At 40.0% G+C, this 17,206-nt stretch overlaps 1 protein-coding gene across 7 annotated transcripts in view; it reads right to left on the bottom strand.

Moving 5' to 3' along the window:
- Positions 1-17,206, bottom strand: part of MYRIP (myosin VIIA and Rab interacting protein) — a 205,990-nt gene that overhangs the window by 30,915 nt on the left and 157,869 nt on the right. For 4 of the 7 annotated variants that reach the window (XM_058021365.1, XM_058021382.1, XM_058021371.1 and 1 more), the window contains exons 9-10: positions 6,531-6,708; positions 1,428-2,077 (exon numbers count right to left, since the gene is read on the bottom strand). In XM_058021365.1, the coding sequence (XP_057877348.1) occupies positions 1,428-2,077; positions 6,531-6,708 (828 nt within the window). Of the gene's footprint in view, positions 1-1,427; positions 2,078-5,544; positions 5,641-6,530; positions 6,709-17,206 lie in introns of all 7 variants that reach the window. The other 3 variants (XM_058021341.1, XM_058021357.1, XM_058021348.1) reach the window with 1 other exon arrangement.

Raw genomic sequence — 17,206 nt, 5'->3', positions numbered from 1 at the left:
CTACTGTGACTAGGAAGCCACAATATGAATACAGACACACAGAGGTCACGAAAGAAAGAAAACAAAGTCATAAAGCTAAATGCAGAAGTCTGTGTACAAGATACAATCTTTGTGCAGTCCCTGTAAAGCCTTGTAATTCTGCCTGATGTTCCAGGAAGTCAATAATGGCCACTGATGTGTCATCAGATCACATTATATTACATCATACTTCCCTTCGAGAACTGTTGATTTTAAATATATGAGGACATAAGTGTGAATGAATCAGTACAGAACACCCTGAACACCCACACTCTGTCCTCAAAGCAGATGGAATGGGTCCAGAATTAATGACATCCAGCATTAAAATCTTGCTGAAATCTAGAATCCTAATATTGACTTACAATCAGCTGTACTGATGTTTTTCTATAGGAAATACAGCTAGTAGCACAAGGAAAGAAAAACTGTTCTAGGCATCCTAAATTTGGTCAGATAGCTTTAAGACTGAATCAGGCTGCTTGTAATCAAAGACACAGGGAGAAGCCAGCCCTCAGTTCCTTGCTTCAGGCTTATTATTACCCTGCTGCAGCAATGATGCAGCTTCAGGATTTAAGAGGGGTAGAATGTGGGAAACGGAACTGGACAAGGGGTCAATGTTCTCCTGAGCTTGTGTGCTTGCACTGCTAACAAAATTCTGGGGAACAAATGGATCCCTTAATATCAGTCCCAGGTCTGGACAAACTCCAAATAGAGGAGACTTGGCTTTTTGGTTATCCACCTGTAATTTAAATCAAATGTTTGCTGTCTTCAAGCTGTATGAACAATTTTTTGGAGTTTGAGATAGTGCAGTCTAGGGTTTTTGCTTGTTTCTTCAGGTTTTGTTTGTTTTCTTAATGAAGAGACAAATTATTTAAATGGAAGCAGTTTGCAAACTCTTGCCCTATCACATCAGAACTCATCTTAAGATGACCAACTAAAAACAGACATCACTTGGACTGGATTTCACAAAAAGCCCTTTTTGAATTTCTGCTGCTCATTAGCTTTATTCCTTACCAGATTATCTGTAGACACTGAAGAGCAGATTTCCAGGCATATGAGTTATTTCTTATACCAAGAAAACAGAAGTTAAAAAAAAACCCAGCACAACAAAATAAGTGATTAATTAACATTTCTCAGCTGTTGACAAATCCTGAGGGTTTTTTTCTTAAGAGCACTGTATTTTACATCATTAACAAAGTCTTTGATTGGATGAAAGTGGCCTCTTTGAGAAAAAGGTAAAGCCTGTCTAACACCCTGCTTTTTCTTCTTCTTACTTAGGGGCCATAAGGAAGATAAAGCTTGCAAGAACACTCCACCTCCCACTCATGATTCACATGATATTGCCAGCATGGTTTAATTAGTTTTGCCCAGCTCTTTTTGAAAATGCATTTGGTAAGTTCAAACACAATTACCTGACTTAAATTCATTTTGTTAGCTTTTGCCTGATTCTTTTCTTCACATAAGTCTTCAGAGATGGCTTTGTTCTTCTTCCACCTTCTTGATCTCTTTTCTAAATCATAATGGACTCCTTCAGTCTCACTGCTGTCTGAATACTCCAAGCTAGTTGCCTGTGGATTGAAATTTACATCTAGTTCTCCATGGAAGTGCTTCTTTTCCATTCTGGGCCTATCACTTTGAGTTCTGCTTTGCAACCAGAGAAGTTTGCTAGGTCCTTTAGCTTCCTGGGAAGAGTTTACTGAAGATGTTTCCGAATCGGAGAGCAGTGTCTCCGTGTTGGTGTATAACCCAGAGGAGGGGGAGGTCACTGCCTGGTACTGATCGTTGCCATAAGCCCACTCGGTGCCATACTGGGAATTGGAGTAATAGAAGTCGTCTGGCAATTGCCGGGGTCTCCGCCGCAGCTTGTTCAAGGCCACGTGCCAGTCATAGTCATCCTCGCTGTCCGAGCCCATCTCGTCATAGGCAGACACAATGCTGGACTCGCTCTCCAAAGCTTTGAACACCTGACTCTTTGGTTTGGCCAGCATTCGAGGACGAGGCAGGGTGACGTTCTGCAAAGCCACCCAGTTTCCATCGGTGCTTTGGAAAACAGAAGGTGGACCTATGGAAAGGAAACGAGAACAGCTGTGATCACACTGGCTGCTTTTACTTGCCACAGATTGAAAGTTTCAACAAAACCAAAAAGTTTCAACAAAACTTTCAACAAGATTGAAAGTTTCAACAAAACCAAAATGCAAGTGCTGCTGCCACGTGAACTCTCCCATGTTGAAAGCCAAGCTGCCCTACTACTTAGAAGCCACCACTTTAAGTCATGGTGGTGACTAAAATGGGAGAGTACTCGGACCAAAGTTTTTTTCTAAAAGAATGGTTAGGAAAGACTGATGGAACATAAGAACACAGGCATGCATAAATCCTGAGTTTTGCAAATGTCTTGAGTTCTGGTGTGCAATTCTGGTCCCCCACATTGAAAATGAAAGATGGAAAAAGAATCAGAGAAGAGCAACATAGCTTGTACCAGGTTCTGAAATGGTGTCCATTCAAGGAATGATTAAGTAAGCCAGAGCTCTGCCATCTGGAGGACAGAAGACTGAGAGAATACATGCTAAAAGAGATGGGGAAATCTATTCCAACCTAACTACTAGAGGGCATGAAATAAAGTTAGAGAAATCAAGGTTTTAAACAAACAAAATAAAGTAGTGTGATGCAATGGATACCAGACCTATGGAACTTCTTGCCTAAGGTTGTTGTGGATGCTTGAAATTATCTGTGATAAAACAGAGAGGGCTATGAACATGGAGGAGAAATCCACTAAAATTTACTGAATACAGAAAAGCACTTCTAGCTGAGATAGTAATTAAATTGACAGTTCTAGAGGTTCAGAGCCTACTCAGAGGCAGTATGAAAAATACTTACTTTGTCCTAATCTCTCCTAGACTCTTGCTTATGGCTGCTATTGTTGTACCCCAGACTAAATACCAAATGTGCTGATTCTGACACAAGCACTACTGCTCTTGTATCCTTCCACACTTTCAGAATATGTTTTACAACTCAAACATAAAAACCAAAAGAAGTCACAAATACAGCCAGAAAGCGCTCTTTAACTCTCTTAACTCCGAGAATTGTATTTCTTCTAAATTTAGATTTAATTTCCAATCAAAACTGAAAATCCCCCTCCTGGGAAGCATGGATGTGCGATGACTCTGCCTTCTGCAGCACTTGAAAAATATATCATGCCATGGATTTACACAGTAATCCAGCCTACTTAATGAACTTTTCAGACTTAAGGATTCCTCCCATGGGTTCAAGTTTGTTATTTTTAGAAACCTACAAAAATACTTAATATAAACCGTTAGTTTTCTCATAATGTAAGCACAACATCACTATTTTCAAATGGACACAATATCTGGGTCTGTTGTAGAATATAATTAGGCATTTTGCATTAGATGGTTACAAATACTAGGATGAAATGAAGATTACTTTTTCCCTGGAGCTGTTCATAAAGAACATTAGTATGCAGTAAGCTGTGTGTAGTTAAAAAAAAAAAAACAGTCAGAGGTGCACTACCATCATCAAAACACTCCCACAAAAACACAAAACAAAAATTAAATTGTAATTAAACTTAGGTGCTATGACAGTTTTATGACAACTTTTGCCTTTCTTACTCATTTGAATCCTTTTGGCTTGTTTTCACTTCCTAAGTTTTAAGTCAATTTAGAGAACTTGAGAAAATATAATTCTTACTCCTGCTTAAAAGGAAATCAAAATAATACTAGTTCTCTTGCAGCACTGATCAAGCAAGGATATAACTGAAGTCAGGTATGTAAGGAGAACTAATAATTTTTTATATTAACCTCTGATTTTGGAGAAAAAAAACCCAAACAAGCTATCAAGCACAAGAAACTCCTGCGTGTTTACTTTTCTTAACTATACTAACTAATCTAAGTATAGGGTTCTCCTATAGAGAGAAAGAACTTCCTCTGAGAGAAAGAACTTTCCTTAAAACATTGTTCCTTCTAACAAAGCCAACAGCTCTGCAGGATATAAATCTCCAACAGGAATTGAAATCAGCTGCACCATATTGCACAAAGGTAATGGAGAGCCACAAACTTTTTTTCTCCCCCAAACCATATTCCCTTATTCTATTTAACAACACCACATGAGAATCAGTCTACCAACCTCAATTAAGTGAAGAAAGGACAGGATACTAGTTGATTACATCTTAGAGGACAAACAGGGTAGAAAGCAACTCAGACCTCTATATTCAGAAAGCTGACTCAGCTTTATCCCACTTTTATTCTACAATGTCAAGTGCTCCCTTCTTGATTTTCCAAAATGAAATCACTTGAAAGAATGGTTTTTTTTCCCACACAATTCTTTGGGCATAAGCTATAATTCATTCATGTGAAAAGGAAAAAAAGATTGAAGAAGTTTCATTGTAAGACTATTGATAAAGGCTCTTGAGTCACCATTTAAACCAATATGAACTGTAACCAAAATCAATTGTGAACTACTTTTTGGCTACATGGCTAAAAGGCCCATTGATGTTACCACACCAAACTCTTTGTTGAGATTTCTCTTGTTTTCTGTATCATAATACAGAGCTGCTTAATACTGCATAGGTGAGACCATTTTTTACAGATATTAGCAGTGTCAGCTATTTACTATTAGCTCAATAGGCACCACACTTTCATCACAAATGTGTTTTTAGATGAAAGAAGCAGAACAAATCCTCTGTGTAGAGTGCCCAAAAAAACCTGGGTCAATTTGTCATTCTGCTGTGGTTAAGCAATTGCTAAATACTAAATTGCTCAACAGTTGAATGCAATGGGATTCAAGTGGGTGCTTAAACTTTAGGAGCAAATTAACTGCTTTACTGAAAATAGGCCTTCCACTAAAATGCCCAGGAGAAAAACACTTCTGACAGTGGGCTGGTTAAGAAATTCACAGAGTAATGCATACTTGGTTAAGTTAGATTTTAGTGCTACTTTAATATTATTCTTACATGGGGGAGGAGAAGTACTGAAATTGTCTAAATTTCAGTCTCCCCAGTTACCAACTGGCATTCCAGATAAACAATTTGAACACCTAGCAGTCCCAGTCCCTGGTTGCCACCAAACCCAAACACACACTGTAACTGTTTGTGCTTACCGGTGCCTAGTGGGACAGCTGTGGGAGCTACAGCACCAGTGAACTCACCCCACAAAAGAAGTTTTCTGCTTGCGCAGCTTCATGAACCAGTGTGCTACAGGGGTCAGATGGCTCTACAGCTGCTACAAGAGAAGAAGCAAGAATGGGCAGATTCTGCCACGGGATGACAACACTTGGAACCAGGGAATGCTGCTGCAATGAGTTCAGTTCTTCTCCTTGTGCAACTGTAGGGGTAAAAACTAAACAACACTAGGGTGAGGGAGTTGCCTAGTGCTACACTCTTGAGGCCTTGCAAATGCTTCAGCCAGAACAAGAGAGGCAATGGAAATGGGAGCACCCCAAGAGCAGGAGCCACAACTGCAGAAGCACAGAAAGGGTTAGGTTGGAAGGGACCATGGTGGGTCAGCTGGTCCAACCAACCTGCACATGGCACAGGATTGCATCCAGGTTCTTGAATATCTTCAGTGCAGGGGACTCCACAGCATCTCTGGGCAACCTGTTCCAGCGCTTGGTCACCTGCATAGTGAAGAAGTTCTTTCTCATATCCAGGTGGAACTTTCTGTGCATCAGTTTCTGCCTGTTGTTTCTTATCCTATAGTTTGGCACCACTGAGCAGAGCCTGGATCTGTCCTCTGACACCCTCCCTTGAGATACTTATACACATTGATATCTTCTACAATTACAACCTGTCTTTATGTCATCTAGAAGTAAGCAGGGAATTGCATTCCATCCTGGGTGCTGATTCAGGCAGGAATGGAGCTGACTTGAAAAGCTGCTCACTATCCATCATCCATATTACATCCATACCTAATGCATGATGACAGCAGTCAGATCCGGGGGAGCTGCTGGTCTGTGGAGTTCCTACACATACAGCTTCCTGAGACAAGTCTGGAAGCACAAGTGAGTAGGGCAACACAGAACACTGCATTTGTGAATTCATCAGAGTTGAAAATAAAGTTGTAAGGAGGAATTCTAAATGTGAATGATTTTAATGACTGGCTCACCACAAAAGCTCATGAACAGTAACCCTGTGTCATGGAAGGGATACAATGGGCTGCAAACTCCTTCAACTGGAGGACAGGTTACCAATGACAAAGAAAAGCCCTTGAGCTCTTCTGTCTTAGAAGCCCTGAAATATATCCAAACCAGTTGTCTAAACTTTGTAGCAGTCTAAAATCAACTTCACAAAGACCCAAATTTTGAATAAATTTTTTAAAAGAAAGTTAAAATAAGCAGTGACATAGCCCAATGAAATTGTGACATGGCAACATCAAATAGACATGTTACATGTGAAAGCACTGAGGTCAGCAGAAATGCCCTAGAGAAGGTCCTTGCTTTAAGTTGTATTTATTCCACACACGAGTGAGAACCAAAAAAAGAATCTTATTCGTACTAGAAATATTTACTTGTTTCATTTAGCCTGTCTACACTCTTCCAGCTGGGCAAAGCAGAGTGCTTGCGTTCCTTCTGCTTCCTGGACTGTCCCTTTTGCTGCCTCCCAAGGGTCTCGGCCACAGACGATGCAGGGTCTTGTCCTTTACTGGCCATATCTTCACTAGCCAGGGAGAATGCAGACTGAGACCTCTGTGGGATTAAAAATCAGAGAGTGAAATTTAAAAACAGAAGAAGTTAATTGTTCAACTATTTACCATAGTTAGTATTCAGTTACCCATGGAAGTGTGGAATCTGCTAACATCACAAATGGGATTTAATGTATTCAAAAGAATTCAGCATTAAATTGCTTATTTATGTGCATTTCTGATGCTATGCAAAGAGGCAGGAAATCGCTTATACTACCATGGACCAGATGGAGAAAAATAATTAAGGTGAAGTTGTTGGGAATGTGCTTGGTGAGGACTGATATCGAACTGCTTTGACTCAAGTTAGCCAGAAAGGGATCCCATTGTGGTGAGACATGATGATCTATTGTTGGCTCAACAGGCCATCTGGTGTAACAATTTGCAGAAGTTAAAAATTGAAAAAAAGCAAACAAACAGCCTGTTCCCCAGAAAGAGATATGTAACTCAACTGATTTTAATGCAGAATTCTGTTTGCTAGGATATACATACATAACACCCAATATGCTGAGCAGTTTTATTCTGTTTTACTAATGAAGTCAACTTAGTCTACAATTGCACATCTGTTTAGTTCTAGGAGGGTCACATTTCGAGGCGTAACAAGATAAAATAGTGTTGTAATTGTTAATCAGCCTGACTGCTACTGAGGGGGAAGGGACATGCCTTTGGTTCCACATAAACAGATCAGACATTTTAGTTTTGACTTAGGCACAGAGAAGTCAGACAGTTACAGAAGACACATTTAAATTTGCCCCGTTTTGAAAAGCTTTTAGTCCTGTCAGTGTCCTGCTGATTTCAACAGAACTCACACTTGCATATCAAATCACAGATGTAGCTGGAGAGACAAGGCTCTCAGAGCTTGAGTCAAGTTGCCTTCCCAGCAGAGTCAGTAGAAGACCATATGTGCCAGGTTTTCAAGTGGCTCAGCTGCTTTGCACAGCCCAAGTTGGCACTCTCAAATCCTTGTACATTTTTAGTGATGTTCAAATCACAAATAATTAACTTAATCTGTTACTCTCAAAAGGGCAAGTCTTTGCCTGTATCAGAGATCTGCTTTGCACTGGTGCAGGTGAGGTAAAGGAGAACTTGCCTTTCAGCTATTTTCAAGTCCCTTAAATTCCCAGGACAGCATAAGCATTGCCTTGAAAGCCACACTTATACCACTTTCTGGCTGCACCTCCTCTCATCTGAAATGCTCCTCTGTGGGACCCATGTACCATGCCAGAAGATTTAATTAACTGCAAATCTTCCTGTATCCTTGGCGCAGCAGTAAAAGGAAACTCAATTAAGCACAGGGGTTTAGTTTGGCTTCTGAATTGATGAAGAAAAGCCAAAATTATTGCACTAGATATTTTTTATATTTTCTATAGCTACCACTTTGTTAATCTTGTCCATACAAAGACATAGGTCCTAATATGATGTATTGGACAAATTTAGTGATATAAACTATTCACAACAAGTTTAAGTAATTTCACTATAGGGAATCTTTCAGGTGCATCACTTTTCCAAGTCAGTCATATTCAAGTGTGTATTTAGTCTGTTCCAAACCTTGAACTAGATCTTTCACTGATCAAGATGATCTGAATCCTTCTCAACCATGAAAAAGTAATAAAATAAAATAAAATAAAATAAAATAAAATAAAATAAAATAAAATAAAATAAAATAAAATAAAATAATTCAATGCAATGCATACAGGTACATAAATTGTTTCACTATAGGGAATTTGCTCATGAACTTTGATTTCATCCTGGCAGTATATGTGGACATTTTAAACAATTCTGCCACAAATTTGCCACCTGAACTCTGCTGAGTGTTAACTGTGCTGTCTTTCACTTCATTCATTGTACAGCTAGAACTACCAAACTTGCCACGCTTTCAATAAATTAGTTCTGGTGTCTGCTGCATCTTTTGAAATCTTTGTGTTAAAGTTGTTATATACTGGAAGCAGCAAGTTGTGGTGGCTGTCCATGAATATTCTCTCAGGACACATCCTTCTTCCATGTGCATATAGCAAACAAGAGAGATAAGAGATGCTGAAGACCCAGAAGAAGGAATAGCCTACAGTTCAATCAGTATTATCTATTTTCCCTTATTACACAAAGAACTGGATCTTTAAGAAGAATAATAGCAGGAAGAACTTTAGTCTGTAAAACGATAACAGACTCCAATAATGAGAGCTATCTTTATGTTTGACAGCTTTCCTGTTTTGTTTAAATGGCAGCTTCTTATGTGCCTTCTCACCATTTCATGAACATCGCAGCAAAGTGATGCCATCACAGTGATGGCAGCATCTGCTCTCTGCTCTCAACTCACCTAAGACCTGCCAGCAGCTTAACCCTGACAAGGCAGAACTTGGCAGAGGCTGCAAAACCTCCTGAAGTAGCTGGGCACTCCTGCTCCCAGGCTGATGCTTTGGCAGCAAAGCTGTGGCCAGCAGTGCCTGAGCAATTTAAAGCCAGCTCAGGTGCATCCACACTACAGGGCAGATAAGCCCTCAGAGGGACTAGGAGAGACACAACAGCTTGAAGGATTTAAAAAGGAGAAGATGAACAGCCTGAAGGATGAAAGGAACTGAAAAACAAGGAAGCAGAGAAAAGAAAGTGGACACAGTCCCATGTGGTGTAGTAGCCTAGGATCTGAAATAAACTCAATCAAACAAGCTTATCTAGTGAAAAGCTGATTTTTTAAAGTTGTGTGCTAAAACTTTTGGGTCGATCAGAGGAAGGTTGCTCTCCACAGTTTGCAAGGTCTCTGTGGAGCAGGAAATTGGTATTAAGCAGGAACTACTGCTAAGAAATTTTTCCAGGAAATCCAGTTGAAATACAGCAAGGAGTAAGGCTTGTGGCGCCTCCAAAGCTTAGCTTGAGGCCATCCTCATTATTTTTCTACACTTTGTGTGAATTTTTGATAAAATCTGTCTTGGACTGCTCTGCAAGATGTACTACCTCTTCTCACTGAGGATGGTTCAATGTCACAGAAGGCTCAAGGAGAGAAAAGTAATGGCATGATAAAATAGCTTGGCTGCACCCCTACATTTAGACCCTGAAAAAGGGAGACGTTTTTGAACTTGCACTCTTCACTACTACATTTGCAGGTCTCTGTAGTTCTTGTATCTGGCAAGACTGAAATGATCGAGGAATACCAATGTTCTGATAAGTTCCAATTCCAAAGAAGAATACATAAAAGTGGAGGATTAGGTTATTTCTTGTTCTGAAATTTAGTTTCAGGTAGGGTTGGAGTGAGATAATAGAATTTTTTTACTCAGACAAGCAGGGGTGGAAAGAAATCACTGGTAGCACTGATAATGACACAAAAAAGGCGTGTCAATAAGCTTGGTGTAGGAACAGGACAGAAGCACATCCTGGCATGAGAACAATCCAGTCTAAATTGACTGTATTTTTCAGAGCACAAAAGCAAATGTTTGTGAACAAGTTAATCTCCAATCAATTAGCAGCCCGAGTCAGGACTCTATCTGAAATGCAAATGACCTCAAGACCTCTTTTTGTTGTTTTTGCAAATCAAGAGCAAACTAGAGAGATAGTTATTTGGTGAGAGGCAACACAGCAAAAGCCCTCATCCTGGCTGGCACACTTGCATCAACCTAAACTCAGCCAGCACCACTAACTCCCCAGCCCTGCAGCTGCAGCATGGGCTACATCCTCCTTCCCTGTGGGTGACTTCACTGCTGCACTGACCTGTGCAGGCAGCAGAAGCACACATTACTGTGCTGCATCACTGCTTCTCTTCTTCACAGAGGAAACAGGTCATCTGTAGAGCCACAGGAGATGTCTTTCCCTTAGGGACATTTGTAGAGGAAGCAAAACACTGAAAATAAGGGAGCAAGCTTGAGAAGCCTGCCTGGGGGCTGATGGTCCATGTGGTTTCCCTGTGAATGGATGCTCCTTAGTTTGGAACAAGGGATTTTTACTGACCAAATGAAGGAATCATGTCCCTCAAGCTTTATCAACTGCCTACATGCTTGGATTGCATCAAGATCTCAGGGCAGAAGAACTGAAAGTGTCCAAAAAAATACAGGAGTCTAGATACCGTTTTCAAAATAAGGCAGGAATGTGGGAACTTTGGTTTTGATTTATAAACATGTGAGATGTCAAGAAAGGAGCTAAAGATACTTGGTGCATTTCCTAGCCAGAAGTTCTGCTTCCTCAGCAAACAAAAACCCCAAGCCATCCACCAAGTGCTATTTTAGGTGTATTTATGTGTTATAAATGTCAAGGCTGCCCTGTACATTTGCAGTTGGACGCCGCTGGTTTCTGCAGCAAACTGGTGCATCAGCAGATGGCACTGCAGCCCCGCAGATCATTTGCTGTGCTCTGCACACACCCCCCAGAGGCAGGTGCTGCACGCTGGAGTGCTGGGCAGCGCAGCACAGCTCATAAAATACAGCTGGGGTATTGACATGCACTTCTAGACACTTGAGTTAGATGAGTTCCCCGCCAAATCCTGCCTAGTGGCACCTCCTGTGACATGTCTGTTTCAATTACAGACACATTACTATCCTTTATTTTTTTTTTTAATTCCTCTTCATGGATTTCTGTTGTATAGTTTATAATGTTTGGATGGAGAGAACTCTCATTTTTCACTAAACTAGAACTAAAAGGAATCATCTTATTCATTGACGGTATTCAATAAAAAAAATTAAAAAGACAAAGTAGTTTGTGAAGATTAAAGAAGGAAGGAGTGAATAAAAATCATCCCATCTTCCATTACTTAATAAATATAAATATTCCATTTTCTATCAGTAACAATTTACGAGCTCACTCTTCTGTACACAGAATAAATAAAAGCAAAACAAGTAACCAAAAGCAAGAACAACTTTATAAACCATTATAAAGAATATTGAGTCTAATGTTGATAATCTATAGATTTTTTACCTTGAAACACTGCCTTATATGTATGCATTTTGTTTAGAGAGACAACATGAAGATTTTGCAATAAAAGATGAAGAAGTTTGGGTTTTCACCAAAAGATGAAAAAGAATTCCTCTTTCTCCTAAAGAAAAGCCAAAATGGTAATTCAAAAGAGGTCACAAAAGCATCTGATGGGACTTTAGAACTGGATCATGCATGTTTTTCCCCCACTTCCCTGTTATTTCACCTTGTTTCCACTCTTACATTCCACTCTTCATTCTGATAGAACTAGTGAAACAGTAATTTATTCTGCAATTATTTGGAATAGGTCAAGGACGCTCCCAAGTTCAGGAGGGACTGGGAACTGGGGTGCCACAGGGCAACTGCAGGGTCACCACAGTAGGAGCCCCTGCAGGCACAGGGACCTCAACACCCATGCTGAGGGCAGGTTCCTCTGGATTTGGGCAAAACTCTGAATCCTGTGCTGGGCAAGCTCTGACCTGAGTGGCAGCCGCTAAGTTGGGCTTTGAGGACTACCTTGTTTATTAAGGGAATCAACCTAGAACTGATACATAAACTCAGATGACTCAAATGCAACCTTATTGATCCCCTCTGCTCCCTTGCAAATTCTGCAGCTATGCCTGCCAGTGGTGCAGCAAATCCCCTTCTCAGCTGTGCTCTGTGAATGCAATCAATGCACAGACAGAACCAGTAGGTCTGGTAGCAAATACAGTAGCAATCCCTAAGCATTAACAGCTTATGCATCCTTTGGTAAGAAAACTCCCACACCAGGAAGGAGACAGTATGAGCTTACAAATGATGCCACTCTGCCACAGCCTATTTATCCTGGAAGTGATTTTTGCTCTGCTCAAATGTATGCAGTCAGGACATCTAGCAGTGGGAGTGAAATACCAAGGGTTTTGAGCATCTGTTCCTTAGTTAATCTTGTATGTGGAAAAGGATCTGCTAACAACCTTCTAAAAAAGGGCAAGAACAGGCAGATTTTCACACTCAATTGAAAGAAAATTCCCTCCTAACCACCCCTTATGGATATCCCATCCATGGGGCAAGCCCTTGAACAGCAGGTTGGGAGAAAACAAAGATGACTGGTCCCTCTCCTGCAAAAGGCTTAGAACATATGTCCTTCAAGGGTCTGCCCAAGCTGGCTTTTTGTTCACTGACATATTCTGGTTGCAAATGATTGTTTCCATTCTTCTACTGGGCTCTTAGACATCTGATTCCCTTAAAAGCATTGCTCCTTTAAAAATACTTCAAAAATAATGATTAGCTTATCAGGAATGGGTCTGTCAGAGGACGAATGCACAGCTGTGTGGTAATACGTAGAGCCACATTTGGGTGCACATTTATTTTGGGTCATTTCAGATTAGCTGACCTTGATTAACCGGATGGAGAGGAGGGTTGTAAGGGAGAGAGACAAGAGGTTATTCCTCAACAAATGCTGGTAGGCATGCCAGTAGCTCTACACCATCACCCATAGCGTAAAAAAAAAGGAAAAAAAAGCTTGCCCACATGTGAAAGTGCTACTGCTTTGTTTGCAAGGAATTTGTAAGCTAGTAATAATGGATATTTCATATTGATCTCAGAATATGAGTATAAACATCCCTTTATTGTACTTCTGAGGTTAACAATTTAGGGAAGAGCTAGGAGCATAAAATACCATAGTTTGATCAATGTAATGAATTTATGTGAGCAAGTCTATAGAAGTTTGTGGAACAGAGGTTACATATACCAATGCAACTGTAATCTATGCAATGCCTTTACAAGGTACTCTTACTCATTTAGCCATTACTGCTCCTCACATGTTCCCCCAGAGCCCATTCTTTTTCCCTTCTCCCACACTTTGAATGTTGTATGACATGTTCTGAAAAAACTTAAACAAATGAAACTAAGAACAAACAGGGAAAAGACGCCCCCAGTTTGAAGACACTGAGAGCTCAGTTAGGATCCAGTGGTGACAGTATTGCCATTTTAATTGCAGAAGAGAAACAGGAACAGCAAAAGCCAGATCCCTGCTTCTGGTGCAGGACAGGAGGATTTTGCTTTGCTACTAGCACATTTCTCTGGAAGAGTGCTTGTATATAAGAGGGTAGGGGGAGGAGGTGAGTTAGCACCCATGTTTCAGGTCTAACTGCAGCCTTACACATAAACACACCTCTTTTTCAAGTGAATACTCTTCACTAAACACATTATTCTTTTTTTATCCATCTCTAGGTGTCTCAGTTCCCTGCACAGCCTTTCATGTCCTGTTCTGACCCTCATCTACAAAGCTGCACTGAGCACGGCACTCGCCCATCAGAGAGAATCATTGTATGCCCTACTCAACACCAGAGGAAGCCTCAAGTGTTCTGAGTTTATTTACTTCTTCCTCTGGCAATATACACCCTGATTTAATTCAAAAACAAAGTAAGGTTTGTCAGGCAGCCCAGCTCTGAGCATCACAGGTTTTAAGTTAGACCTGAAAATTCTGCGAAACCCAGGAATGTATTATGATAGCATCTTTAAAACAAAATGAAGCTGAAAGAACAAAATATGAGCTTAATTATTTGGAAAATTACATTATACAATTACCACCCTTCTCTGTCCTCCTATTCCCTTGCATGCCTTAAAACCTATCTTGGCTGGCTGACAGTAAGTGCAATGCAGCTGAATGTAGGCCTGCATGGGCTCGATCATGTAGCTAGCATCCAAAACTGTCTTGGAAGTTTGTCATTGGATGGATAGTACTGTGAAACCAAAAATCAGTAATGTTATGCTAGAGACACATCTCAAGATGAATTACAAACTCAAACTACACAGACAACTTTAAAAGACAGCAATGCTGTAGTGTTTAGCCTTGCACTGATTATTTAGCCACCTGAGCCTTGAAATCTGGCACTAGTTGCTGAGTCAGAATCAGAGACTAGTTGCATCCTATCCTTCTGCAGCATTGGAAGGAGGGAAATCAACCAGATTACCATGGACAGAGCCTTCTTAATCTGAAATCCAGATTGTTTTGCCACCGAGATTACAATGTCAGTGTCACCTGTGGAGTCAGCAGATGCCAGTATTATCTGTAACCTGGAAAGTATTTAGAGAAAGCTGGATCTTCAAATAATAAATATGAATGAAAATGACACATTATTTTTAGAACACCAAATTCTTTTCCATCTCAAAATGCACTATTCTTTCTCATTCTGTGCAAAGATGGCACTGCATTTGGCTTCTTTCAAAGGAAACAATACAGCAAATAACCCACTGGGATCCAGCTGATGGACTTCTGGATAAATGCACACCAGCCTCACTGGAAGTAGGTCCCAGGAATACACGCCATGCAACCTTCTGATGCCAGCTCCTGTATAAAAGTTAAAAGCTTCACCTTCCCTCTGACATGACACGTTTATTTATTAGACATAAATATGATGTTTCTGATGCAGTCATTGACAGGTAGGAAATGATGCCAGCTGGTATCTACAGTGCTATGCCTCACACATCTGAAATCCCTCTCCCACTATGCTGCATGACTGCTAAACAGAATTCCTCCTCAAAAAGGTTTCCTTCAAGCACTTTTGTTTGTGAGAAACCTTAAAAGGTACAGAGCACGTGCAAAACCTCTGGAGATTTCCAAAGCAGTGCTAAACCTCAAGTTTGTGGAAACTTCCTTTTCTTTAAACAAATCAAATGGAGGGAAAAAAAAAAGGAAGAAAAAAATAAACAACTTGCAATACACTGTGGACCTTAAAATTAGCTTAACCAGTATACTTCTGCTTCCCCTGAGATGCATCATAATGTGTATTTAATGAAATCCTCCTTTTCCCTATATCCCTAGCTGTTTTATATACTATAAATTATGGATGAGCTTCTGTTTATATATGCAATCTTTATGCTGTAAAATAAAGACCACTAATACAGCACTTAAAACACACCAGGGTGCCTTCACTCCATCAATGTTTAAATGGAATACAATTTGCCAGCTGGTCGTTTGCTCTCTGGCTGGCAGTGATGTATGGCAGGCGAACTGGACTGAGAGAACAGAGGAGCATCCACCCATTGCTCTGCACTCCTCCTATCCCAACACTGCACAGCCTTTGCTTATTGGTAATGAGAAACAGATGGTGCCATCCATCTCTTTTTATGAGATGAGGAAATAAAATATTCAGCCTTGTTTCACTATTTTTAGCCTGGGCGAAGTTTCTCAAAGAAATCTAAGATGGAAAAAAAAGGAGAAGAGAATGTCTATAGCTACTAGCACACCACAGTACTGCAGTTAAACAATCAATACTCTAGTTTGGAAGGGGAAAGTGAGGAATTTTTACTTATTTAATCACATTTTCAAAGCAAGTGGTTTTGGATGAGCAGGGAAATAATGCAGGGCTTCCTGAGACTACTGGAAGTTTCTGGCTGATATGGATGAGCTGTACACAAATAGCTGTGATAAAAAGAAAAATTTCCTGGCAGGTGAAACCACAAGGTGATATCTGTGATTATTACAGCACCCCCTGACTCTGTAAGAAGTGACTTTGGTAACAAAAAGCAATGCAACAATAAACATGGTTTTCTAAAGGCCAGTGGTACAGCATACAATTGTCATGTATTTTATCTTATTATTTTCATTGCACTAGCAAAACCACATATATTATCTTCTGCACAGAAGACAAAAAAAGTTCCTCTAAGATGAATTTTCAGTATTAAATTATGAAATTCTAACTGCCTTAAGATTTGCTATCCTTACCTCCCTTTCCCCGGCATGTCTTTCTGTTAATCATGTTTCTTCTTTCCTTTGATTTAATCTATCCTGCCTTTGCTAATTTGTTAGCCTGTATACCAAAGAAATACTCAAACAGGGGAAGTTTTAGTTAAATAACCTTTACTGGGAAACACATTCATGTACTTAACTGTCACAGTAATCGTCTCCTTGGATAGCTTTGATAGAAAAAAAATGAAAACTTGTTTTTCTTCTTCCTTCCCTTTGGATTGTTGTGGCTACTGTGTCTGTCCATAAAAACCTTGGTTACACTAGGAACACCTGTGCTAATTAATCTGTTGCAGGAGACCCCTTGTTAGCTGTGGTGTGTACTAATATTAAAAAGTTTTTATCATTACAGGCAGATCTCTGCCTAATCTAAGTCATCACACACAGATCAATATTAGGATGTATATAAGAAATCAAGAGTTTGGGGTTTTTTGTCACTTAATGTCATCAGTTAAGAACTAAGAAAACTTCACTTATTGTAGTGGAATCCAAGACTTGCTGTTACAGACTTGGACTCAAGAGTTTCTGGGAGACAGTAAGAAGCTTTGCCTAGAATGGGCATAGGGCTTCTCTGCCAGCTTCTGTAGAAGCTAGGTTTTGTTATGGAAAGAAAAAAAAAATTGCAATTCTTTTGGTAGAAAAGATAACTTTGTCACACAATATACAGAAGAGAAAGTGGTGTGGTTTAGTCTTGCAAATCTATTGACAGATGCAGCTTCCCATTTGTCGCTGAATGAAAACAAAGTGGAATGGAAAGCAACCTCAGAAAAGGAATTTGTTTCAGCACTGTTGGTGAGAATCAAGCAGGCTCTAAGTGCTCTACATTCACTCTGCACAAATTGCCTTTCAGTAGACTTTCCAGTGACTTTAATTGTGCTATCTAACA

The sequence above is a fragment of the Melospiza georgiana genome, chromosome 1 (genome assembly GCF_028018845.1).
Source record: "Melospiza georgiana isolate bMelGeo1 chromosome 1, bMelGeo1.pri, whole genome shotgun sequence".
Classification (NCBI taxonomy): Eukaryota; Metazoa; Chordata; class Aves; order Passeriformes; family Passerellidae; genus Melospiza; species Melospiza georgiana.
The sequence above is the reverse complement of the archived record's forward strand: the minus strand, read 5'-3'. Positions and strand labels throughout refer to the sequence as shown.